The sequence below is a fragment of the Chiloscyllium plagiosum genome, chromosome 29 (genome assembly GCF_004010195.1).
Source record: "Chiloscyllium plagiosum isolate BGI_BamShark_2017 chromosome 29, ASM401019v2, whole genome shotgun sequence".
Lineage (NCBI taxonomy): Eukaryota > Metazoa > Chordata > Chondrichthyes > Orectolobiformes > Hemiscylliidae > Chiloscyllium > Chiloscyllium plagiosum.
Window position 1 is genome coordinate 39813053 of NC_057738.1, and position 12245 is coordinate 39825297.

At 41.6% G+C, this 12245-nt stretch overlaps 1 protein-coding gene across 1 annotated transcript in view; it reads right to left on the reverse strand.

Moving 5' to 3' along the window:
- Window positions 1-7833: 7833 nt before the first annotated feature.
- The window catches only part of LOC122564549, a 72563-nt gene continuing 68151 nt past the window's right edge, over window positions 7834-12245 (reverse strand). Inside the window, exons 9-10 of the mRNA XM_043719604.1 lie at window positions 9514-10174; window positions 7834-8635 (exon numbers count right to left, since the gene is read on the reverse strand). Coding sequence (XP_043575539.1) covers window positions 8184-8635; window positions 9514-10174 — 1113 coding nt within the window. The 3' untranslated portion in view covers window positions 7834-8183. The remainder of the gene's footprint in view (window positions 8636-9513; window positions 10175-12245) is intronic.

Below are 12245 nucleotides of genomic sequence, written 5' to 3' on the forward strand. Positions count from 1 at the left end.
AAACTCCTCTCCATACCCCTCCCAGGCACTCCCCACCATCACTCCATCCGGACACTCCTCACTATCCCTGCATCCCCCCATCCAGCACCACCTCCAGGTCATTGTTTGTAAAACGGGGAGCATGTTTTTCTTCCCTTAGGGCCATGTTCTGGACGATGAAGCTCAAGTACTACAGGGTGAGGCTGAGTTCCTGCATGGCTCCCAGTGAGATGGTGAGGAGCTGGGCTTTAGAAATTATACCAGCGGCTAGTACACTGCATGATTGTATAAGTGATGATCACTTCTGCGTTTCTGGCCACACAGTTCCCAGAGAAAGGTGCCTTAAAGCCAGGTTGTGTAATTAATGAAGTGAAATGTAGAAGATTGCATGGGACCAGTTGCTCAGAGCCATTGTAGATCATTATTACATTTCAGTTTGTGGGACCATGTTGTGTACTACTTGGCTGCTGAGTTTCCTGCACTACACTAGTCATGAGAGCTACAGCTGGTCTCCTGTAAAGTAAAATTATGAACTTGACTTTAACCCTGTTAATTGATCCAGAACTACAAAGTATCTCTGCACAGAGTATATTAAAATCTTGAAAGAATTATTGCAAGTTATGAGGTCTTTAACCGCATTTTAATATTTCTGTTGCACATTTTATTGTAACAAGCATATTCTTGTGGTTATGTGCATTGGAGAAAAAATTATTACTTAGAGTGTCACTCATCACATTATCAGAAGAAATACCAGAATATTTGTAAGAACGAAGTAAGCTAAAAATAACATTAATCACATTCTTCACCCAATCTTACTAGTGTGTGCTAATTTTCTCTGATTAACATCGCCTTATATTTTAATGCTGGTAATCAAGGAAATCAGATGCAGTAAACCAAGTGGTACTGACTCAAGGAAATAAACGATGTTGGAGAGAAACTGAGGGCAGTGAACAAAGTGGGAGCAGATTAAAGGATGATTGAAATTGGGACAGGAATGGAGACAGAGCTAAGTCCCATTTTTCCCCTGTGGAGGAGAGGTCTCAACTCCTCATCAAACAAGGTGCCCACTTTGAATTATCTTTTCAATTAACATTGCCATTCACTGGTGAGAATTCAACTCCCGATACCTCGTGTTGTCCAAGAAAGATGTGAGGCGATGATTTTCAATACTTTCAAGACCTCAGTTCTGAGGAAGGGTCACTTAACCCAAAAGTTAGCTCTGCTTTCTCTCCACAGATGCTGCCAGACCTGCTGAGCTTTTCCAGACTTTCTGTTTTTATTTCTGATTTATAGCATTCGCTTACTGATTTTAATTTCAAAAAGGGTTTTCAAAGTGAGATAACAGCATAGCTGAATATTCAAGATCTTCTTTGAATGGGAATCACATAAACGTGGCTGTGGCTGTGAATTAGTATTCAATATGACAGTGTCAGTGGAAGAAGGTTTTTTCTTTGAAACTAAGACTTGAGATTAAACTGTTCCTTTTTCATTAACGACAATGCTGAAATATTTCAGTGAGTCAGAACAAAATGATAAATATTCGATACAATCTAAAAGGTCAACTTGCAGAGTTATATATAGTAAAGAAGCATGCTGGCCTTCATAACAAGAGGAATTGAGTATAGAAGCAAAGAGGTTCTTCTGCAGCTGTACAGGGCTTTGGTGAGACCACACCTGGAGTACTGTGTGCAGTTCTGGTCTCCAAATTTGAGGAAAGACATTCTGGCTATTGAGGGAGTGCAACGTAGGTTCACGAGGTCAATTCCTGGAATAGCGGGACTACCTTATGCTGAAAGACTGGAGCGACTAGGCTTGTATACCCTTGAGTTTAGAAGATTGAGAGAGGATCTGATTGAGACATATAAGATTATTAAAGGATTGGACACTCTGGAGGCAGGAAACATGTTTCCGCTGATGGGTGAGTGCCGAACCAGAGGACACAGCTTAAAAATACGGGGTAGACCATTTAGGACAGAGATGAAGACAAACCTCTTCACCCAGAGAGTGGTGGCTGTGTGGAATGCTCTGCCCCAGAGGGCAGTGGAGGCCAGGTCTCTGGATTCATTTAAGAAAGAGTTGGATAGAGCTCTCAAGGATAGTGGAATCAAGGGTTACGCAGATAAGGCAGGAACAGGATACTGATTAAGGATGATCAGCAATGATCATATTGAATGGTGGTGCAGGTTCGAAGGGCAGAATGGCCTACTCCTGCACCTATTGTCTATTGTCTAATTTAAGATTGGAGATAGAGTGAGTAAATTGGAAAATCGGACAGCTAATAATTACTCTGACTGTAGATACTGGCGTATTTGAAGCCTTGAAAAGTCCTTCCAGAAATGAGGGTCCATCTCTACACTGAGCAGGAATTTTAATTGCTGGCTTGGAACTGGCCAGTTGCTATTTTAAAATGGCATCAGCATCTGATGCAAAAAAATGGGCATTTCTTCAGCCGCTATGCACTTTCACAACACAGGCTGTATCATTTGCTTGATCCTTCACAGCTCGTTATAAGGTGTTGCTAAGATTATAAGAATTATAAGAATTGAAAAGTTAAAGATATGTTTGATTTTTAAAAAAAATAACTTTATTAATACCTGTTACTGCTTTCAGTGAAACTTCTCATCAGGTTTTTAAACACAATATATTGTCTCATCATTTTCTATCTTCTTTTCAATCTCTGCAATCACTTGCATTGCTGACCTTGGGATTTCATTTTTCAATTCGAACAAGACATTTACTAAACCCAACCATTATTGCTCTCTTTGACATTAGAGTCACTGATATAGAAAATTGCCACTACTTTGGCTTCTTATAAGTTACCAGCTTTAAATAAAACCAAGTGTCAAACAAGAGCTTTTTGAGATGAGGTCTTTCTAGTTGTTTACCAAGTCCAACAAAATGAACATTGGGAAGTCAAGTCCCAAGGTTATACTTTGTAACATAGGCATTTAGCATTGTATCTTTGCGAGTTATACACAAAGCTGATTGAACAAAATTTATCACAATATAAAATAAAAAGATGCAAATTAACATTTATCCTTTTGTTTCAATCATTCTACAGTAGTACACAATCAAACCTTTCTACTTATATGCAACTTTACTGTCCATCTCAAATGTTCTGTATAAGTGGCATTTTAATTCATTAATTTATTTCTCTTAGAGCATGAAAGTGAAAGCACGGTTAGTATAATTTTTACCAATAGATGGACCCATAATTCTTATAGTAATCACCTCATCCACCCTGTACATTCACGTCTCTTCACTCTAATAGTGATGAAAGATTGAGATTTTGGAGAAGATTTGTAGATCAGGTTGTGGATTAGATTGTCAGTTTGCTCACTGAGCTGGTGGGTATGTTCTCAGATGTTTATCACCATGCTAGGTATCATCATCAGCACTAGAAGCTCACTGACGATGTTACCTAGCATGGTGACAAAACATCTGAGAACACACCCACCAGCTCAGCCAGCAAACTGACAACCTGATGAAAGTTTCTCAAACAGTTAAATCCCTTCCCTTACCCCCCCCCCACCCGCGCCCCACTAAGCAAAAGGACAGAATTTCCTTTCCACCTATGCAAATACTTGGTAATTGGCTTATCATTTAAAAATATGTGTCTTAGTGTCTTAATTTAATTTGAGTTGGTTTCTTATTTTGATCATGAAAATTTGGAATAGAGAGAACTGTCAATAAGAATTGAGCATCCCTAGATTTAGTTGCTTCCCCTTTGGCAGCCATGCCTTCAGTTTCACAGGCTCCCACCTTCCCACTGGCTCGAGAATTACCCTCCCACTCAAACCTAGGAGCCTCTCAGCTTCAGTTTTCTCTTAAAGATGTTCTTAAAACATACCTTTGGCTTTCTGTTTCAATATGACCTTTTGCTTAATAATTATCCCATGAAGACATTTTACAACATTAAAGACATATCAGAAATACAAGTTTTGCTCAAGTGCAGATTGCTCCTTTTTAATGTTCTACTATTCTATAATATTGTAAAGAAATCTTTCTACAACTGACATTGCCACAAATGATATAGCAAACAACCCTGACTTGGAACTACGAGCTGTTCCTTCACTGTCGCGAAATCAAAATCCTCCTTGAGGGAGAGAACTCCCTCAAGGATATTGTGAGGTGCCCCTACACCCTATGGACTGCAACAGCTCAAGAAGGAAGCTCACCACCAGCTTCTCAAGGATAATTAGAGATGGACAATAAATGCTGATCTAGCCAGAGCTGAGGGCATAGAAGGACGGGTTAGTAAATTTGCAGATGACATTAAGGTTGGTAGAGTTGTGGACAGCGCAGAAGGATGTTGTAGGTTACAGAGGGACATAGAAAAGCTGCAGAGCTGGGCTGAGAGGTGGCAAATGGAGTTTAATGTGGAAAAGTGTGAGGTGATTCACTTTGTAAGGAGTAACAGGAATGCAGAGTATTGGGCTAATGGTAAGATTTTTGGAAGTGTAGATGAGCGAAGAGATCTCGGAGGCCATGTATGTAGATCTTTGAAAGTTGCCACCAGGTTGATAGGGTTATTAAGAAGGCATATGGTGTGTTAGCTTTTATTGGTAGAGGGGTTATGTTTCGGAACCATGAGGTCATGCTGCAGCTGGACAAAACACTGGTGCGGCCACACTTGGAGTATTACATACAGTTCTGGTCACTGCATTATAGAAGGATGTGGAAGCTTTGGAAAGGGTTCAGAGGAGATTTACTAGGATATTGCCTGGTATGGAGGGAAGATTTTACAAGAAAAGGCTGAGAGACTTGAGGCTGTTTTCATTAGAGAGAAGAAAGTTGAGAGGTGACTTAATTGATACATATAAGATAATCAGAGGGTTACATAGGGTGGACAGTGAGAGCCTTTTTCCTTGGATGCTGATGGCTAGAATGAGGGGACATAGTTTTAAATTGAGGGGTGATAGATGTAGGACAGATGTCAGTGGTAATTTCTTTACTCAGAGAGTAGTGGGGCGTGGAACGTACTGCCTGCAACAGTAGTAGACTCGCCAACTTTAAGGGCATTTAAATGCTCATTGGATACGCATATAGAACATAGAACAATACAGCGCAGAACAGGCCCTTTGGCCATCGATGTTGCGCCAACCTGTGAACTATTCTCAGCTCGTCCCCCTACACTATCCTAAAATCATCCATGTGCTTATCCAAGAATTGTTTAAATCTCCCTAATGTGGCTGAGTTGACTACATTAGCAGGTAGGGCATTCCACCCCCTTACCACTCTCTGCATAAAGAACCTGCCTCTGACATCTGTCTTAAATCTATCACCCCTCAATTTATAGTTATGCCCCCTCGTACACTCTGACATCATCATCCGAGGAAAAAGACTTTCACTGTCTACCCTATCTAATCCTCTGATCATTTTGTATGTCTCTATCAAATCCCCTCTTAGCCTTCTTCTTGCCAATGAGAACAGGTTCAAGTCTCTCAGCCTTTCCGCATAAGACCTTCCCTCCAGACCTGGCAACATCCTGGTAAATCTCCTCCGCATCTTTTCCAATGCTTCCACATCCTTTCCGAAATACGGGGACCAGAACTATACACAATATTCCAATTGTGGCCGCACCGGCGTTTTGTATAGTTGCAGCTCCGGAACTCAATTCCTGTACGAATGAAACCGAGCACACCGTATGCCTTCTTAACAGCACTATCCACCTGGGTGGCAACTTTCAGGAACTCTGTACATGGACACCAAGATCCCTCTGCACATCCACACTACCAAGAATCTTTCCATCGACCCAGTACTCTGCCTTCCTGTTATCCTTCCCAAAGTGCATCACCTCGCATTTAGCTGCATTGAACTCCATTTGCCACCTCTCAGCCCAATTCTGCAGTTTATCCAAGTCCCCCTGCAACCTGCAACATTCTTCCACACTGTCCACTACTCCACTGACTTTAGTGTCGTCTGCAAATTTACTAATCCATCTACCTATGCTTGCATCTAAGTTATTTATAAAAATGACAAACATCAGTGCTCCCAAAACAGATCCTTGTGGCACACCACTAGTAACCGGACTCCAGGCTGAATATTTTCCATCAACCACCACTTGCTGCCTTCTTTCAGAAAGCCAGTTTCTCATCCAAATTGCTAAATCACCCTCAATTCCATGTGTCTGCATTTTCTCCAACAGCCTACCATGTGGAACCTTATCAAAGCCTTTACTGAAGTCTATGTATACCACTTCAACTGCCCTACCCTCATCCACATGCTTGGTCACCTTCTCAAAAAACTCAATGAGGTTAGTGAGATACGACCGGCCCTTGACAAAACCATGTTAACTATCTGAAATCAAATTGTTGCTTGCTAGATGATTATAAATCTTATCTTTTATAATCCTTTCCAAAAGCTTTCCTACAACAGAAGTAAGGCTCACTGGTCTATAATTACCTGGGTCATCTCTACTGCCCTTCTTGAACAAGGGCACAACATTTTCAATCCTCCAGTCCTCTGGAACCAAACCTGTAGACAATGACAACTCAAATATCAAAGCCATAGGCTCTGCTATCTCCTCCCTAGCTTCCCAGAGAATCCTCGGATAAATCCCATCCAGCCCGGGGGACTTGTCTACTTTCACTCCTTCTGGAATTGATAACACCTGCACGTAACTAACCTCGACCGTTTCTAGTCTAATATCTCGTATCTCATTCTTCTCCTCTACAATATTCTCCTTTTCCTGAGTGAACACCGATGAGAAATGTTCATTTAGCACCTCTCCGATCTCTACAGGGTCCACACTCAACTTCCCACTTCTGTCTTTGATTGGCCCTATTTCTACCCTAATCATCCATTTATTCCTCACATACCTATAGAAAGCTTTAGGGTTCTCCTTTATTCTATTTGCTAAAGACTGCTTGTGTTCTCTCTTTGCTCTTCTTAACTCTCTCTTTAAATCCTTCCCAGCTGATCTGTAACTCTCCACCGCCTCATCTGTACGATCTTGCCTCATCAACACATAAGCCTCCTTCTTCTTCTTAACAAGAGATGCAGTTTCCGCAGTAAACCTCGGTTCCCTTACCTTATCACTTCCTCCCTGCCTGACAGGGACATACCTATCAAGGACATGCAATATCTGTTCCTTAAACCAGCTCCACATTTCCATTGTCTGCTTCCCCTGCATTTTGCTACCCCATTCTATGCATCCAAATTCTTGCCTAATTGCATTATAATTGCCCTTGCCCCATTGATAACTCTTGACCTGTGGCATGTACCTATCCCGTTCCATCGCTAAACTAAACATAAATGAATTATGGTCACTCTCTTCAAAGTGGTCACCTACAACTAAATCAAACACCTGGCCTGGTTCATTACCAAGGACCAGATCCAGTGTGGCCTCCCCTCTTGTCGGCCCTTCGACATACTGTGTCAGGAAACCCACTGTATACATTGGACAAAAACTGATCCATCTGACATATTAGAGTTCTAGCATTTCCAGTCAATGTTGGGGAAGTTAAAGTCCCCCCATAATGACCACCCTGTTCCTTTCACTCCTACCCAGAATAATTTTGCTAATCCTCTCTTCCACCTCCCTGGAACTCTGCGGAGGCCTATAAAAAATTCCAAGCAGTGTGACTTCTCCTTTCCTGTTTCTAACCTCAGCCCACTCTACCTCAGTAGACAAGTCCTCATCAAAAGTTCTCTCAGCGACCGTTATACCATCCTTGACTAACAAGGCCATGTCTCTTCCTCTTTTGCCGCCTTGCCTGTTCTTAATGAAAGATCTAAACCCTGGAACCTGCAACGTCTATTCCTCACCTTGCTCTATCCATGTCTCCGAAATGCCACAACATCGAAGTCCCATACAGATGAGAATGGAATAGTGTAGGTTAGATGGGCTTAAATTGGTTCCACAGGTCGGTACAACATTGAGGGCCAAATGGCCTGTACTGTGTTCTATGCCCCCATCCATTTTTTTTACTTCTCTGAGACTAAGAAATAATTCCAATAGGCTACAAAAAAAAGTAAAATATCTTGGTGAACATACCAAAACCTAACAATTCAATTACCTGTCTCTAGAAGAAATAGATAAATAGCAGCTCTCCCAGCGTGTTAGTGTACAATCTTCAGATGTGTCTAACGTAACTTGCAAAAGATAGAGTCCAGAAGTGCAAAAAAAAAACTCATATCGATCCCAACTGTTTTAATCACCAATTCTATTCCTTGTGGTGTAAATGCTCAGATTTTCCATCTTACTGCTCAGGAATGAATGTACTTTCTTTGGGATGCACCCAATTTTCCTGTCTGACTGTTCCACTGGCCAAGTCCAGACTTCCTTCCAAGTTTTCCCTGCTGTTTTCTTCTTGCACTGGAATGTGAACCTCATGGCCATGCTTACTGTTCTGTTCCTCTTGGATAGGGACACACACACTTTCCTCAAAGTTTTCTTCCTGCACAGGCAAGCCTGCATTTGCTCCAAGCTCACAGCTGTTGCCTGGCGTTGCCTCTGTTGTAGGGAAAGTGCCATTATCCTTGTGGGTTTCTTGCCTCGCAGGAAAATCAGCTCCTGTATTCATGTCTCCTTTGCTGTTCTGCTCTGCCATGTGGTTCACTTTGACAATTACATTGAAGACAACCGATCCACCGACACTCAGCATGGACTGACCGCTTGTATTGTATGTCGCATTACCTCCGCAACAAAATCCTGGCAAATTAAGCAAAAAAAAGTTCAATGTTTTTTCAGCTTTTTTAAAAGTTTAAAACACTTGAACCACCACATCAGCATATTGGAAATTAGCAGTAACTTGAGAAGTGACAAACATTTGGAATACATCTTTAGTTTTGATGGACAAATAGGAGCCATGGTACATTATTCCAAAATGTAAAGATACAAAGGGTAATTTGCATCAGGGAATCAAGAGAATCCACTGAGAGGAAGTCAGTGCAAAGAATGGAGATACTTTTAGAAACAAATATTTAGTAACAATGCACATTATTGTCACAAAGACCTGGGCGTTAGTGGGAAAAGAGTCAATGAGGAGTATTGGAAATAAAGAATCAGTCATTTAGGACTGGGATGGAGAGAATCATTAAATCCCTACAGTGCGAAAGCAGGCTATTCAGCTCATCAAGTCCACACCGACCCTCTGAAGAGCATCCATCCAGGCCCACCTCAGTATCCTATCCCTGTAACCCTCAATTTCCCATGGCTAACCCACCTAACCTGCACATCGCTGGACACTATGGGCAATTTAGCATCTCTAATCCAGTTTAGGACAGTGGGAGGAAACCAGAGCACCCGGAAGAAACCCACACAAACACGAGGAGAAGGTTCTGAATCATGAATTATCCTTAGAAGGTTGTGGATACTCAGATCTTGAGTATGTTCAAGATCTGAGGTCAACAAAATATTGGACATTAAGGAAATCAAGGGTTATGGAAGATACAGTTCATGTAGAAGGTCATTGGAAATGTGGAGCAAGCTTGAAGAACTGTATGGCTCACTCTTGTTCCTAGTTCCTACATATTTATATTACATTCTCTTTAAGCCAACAAGTGTTTAAGGGATAGAGGTTAGTTTACCAGATGGAGTTGAATTGGCTGACTTCTGACTGTTTTCATCACTTAGATTTGGGTGGTCAGGGTCTGTGTTGTTAGAACTGTCTCCATTGGTATTGTCAGAGCTCTGACTGTATCTGCAAGAGTTACTTTGACGACTCGTCTGACAATCACACTTCATAGTATGCCCTTTGGTCGATTCTCTGGAATGCAATGGAGTTGAGCTACCCAAGGTCCAAGGGTTATCAGATGATTCTGCCTGGCAGTCTCTGCAGGGGACAGCGCTGACACTGTGTCTGCTTTCTTGTGTGGATAAATTAAGGTGAGTTGGTTCTTCTACTGTATGCCCAGAGGGCAATAGGGGCTTAACTGATCCTGTGCTTGGGTCTTCCAAATGTGCAGCACTGCAGCCTTCCCCTTGGTTTCCAGCGTAGCATTTGCCATCGGGATTCTCCCTTGGGATCCTTGAAAAATGAGTGGCATTGCACAGGGACTCAACTTCGTAACAAGACTTCAACGCAGTGTTACAAACTGGATGCTCTGAAAATGCATAAAATACAGAGCCACTGAGATGATCAGTTGCCTTCATTGGAGTCTTGGGTAATACAAACAGCTCACTCTCTGGATTCCAGTGGTGATTATCAATTGGCAACCTACTATTTGCTTGATCGGCAGGTGGATGTCTCTGGAAAAACAACAGAACGCTTTCAGAGTGATGGGCAAAGATATCAAAGGAAAACATTACGTTTGACCAAATCCTGTGATTCTATCAAGAAAACTGCAATTAAACAGAGTTAATATGTTGGTCCATTTTGGTGCTTAAGGTTGCAAATTAATTAATTCATTGACAAGTCTTAGAAGTTCCCTTCAGGCTGATGGGCTTGAAATAGTAATTGTGTTGTGTAGGTGTACTATCCTGGTGTACGGTGATAAGTACTGTGATCTGAAATCTATGCCACGTCATCTTGTTGTGCCAGCCCCACACATCACGAGTAGCCTGTGTGCAACTGCTCTGTCACTTCTGTCCACCAACCACCAATGCCTAGTTTGACCTCTTTTCATGCTGCCCTCTACCTTGTCCTCTGGAGGGGATCTCTGTGCTGCCGTGCACAGCTCTAATCAAATGCTCAAAATACTGAGAGTTTCTTTTCTGGCTGGCAGTTTTTTAAGATTCTTCGGTTCTTGTTATTTCAAGTACCTCTTCCTTGGTCTTATGTTCCATGCATGGAATGTTAACTGTTGTGTAATGGCATCAGGATCCCAGAGCAATCTTGCTAACATGCCTCAGGGCTGCAAATCACGGACTATAAATACCAGAGTGTACAGAGAAAGATGGGAGATTTCTGGAAGGCCCTGCTGGAATGTGTCTCCCTGGAAGAGAGACTGACAGCAATAGGACATGAACATATGAAGAAAACATACTAGTGATTACCTAATGTAACTGTCAGTCAGTGCCTGGTATGTCTATAACTATCATGTATGAGATTATTCATTTTTAATGAATAATTTTGGTGAAGTCTAAGCCTGAAGATAATCTTTGTTTTTTCCTCAACCAATCTGTAAAGCATCCACCTTATACTGTGGCATGAAACCATACACCAAGAAATGGTATCTGAGATGGGATACTGAACCAACAAAAGATTAGCAGATGTCCGAGTAGCCACATTTCAAAGCGCACAATTTTTTCCCATACTTATTCATAGAGACAGAGTCATAGAGATGTACAGCATGGAAACAGATCCTTCTATCCAACCCGTCCATGCTGACCAGATATCCTAACTCAATCTAGTCCCACCTGCCAGCACCCGGCCCATATCCCTCCAAACCCTTCCTATTCATATACCCATCCAGACGCCTTTTAAATGTTGCAATTGTACCAGCCTCCATCACTTCCTCTGCCAGCTCATTCCATACACGTACCACCCCTCTGCATGAAAAAGTTGCCCCTTAGGTCTCTTTTATATCTTTCCCCTCTCACCCTAAATCTATGCCCTCTAGTTCTGGACTCCCTAACCCCAGGGAAAAGACTTTGCCTTCTAAGGGAAAATGAAAAATGAATAGAATGTAGCATCTTCTGACTTCTTCTTTCCTTGTTATAAACTTGGGTTTTCTTGTTAATACATCCTTCACCTTCAAAAAATTACTTCTGTCCATCCCTTTCCTCTATATTTTCTCCTGTTTTCTAAAAGTTCTTTACTTTCTTCATTATCAAGACATCTCTAAATAACTGAGTTGTAGATTCAAATTTTATAGTCTGTGTCACTTGATAATAAAATTGGCTTCCTTTTGGGAGTTGTTTTACTGACAGTGTATTGCATTGTCAGAAATCAGGGGTTGCAATGTTTTAAAATCAGAACAGATTGGAGGTCAAAAGTATCCTTACAAAACTGCTTCATGAAATTAGTTTGGGAACTCTTGATTCAGCTTCCAATGGGCACTGGCGTAAATTCAAACCACCATTCCCAACTCAGTATAAATTACAATCCAACCAGAAACTGCAAAACTGTCCTTGTGAAAATTGGAATAATGATATGCCAACTCCCCAAGAGACTGCTCATCAGTTGACTTTGTCTACACTTCCTGTTGCCTTGGGAAAACAACCATCATAATCAAAGACCCCTCCCACCTTGGTTATACTCTCTTTCATCCTCTTCCATTGGGCAGAAGATACAAACGTTTGAAAACACGTACCAACAGAGTTAAGGATAACGTCTTCCTTGTTGTTGTCAGACTTATGAACAGACCTCTCAAATATT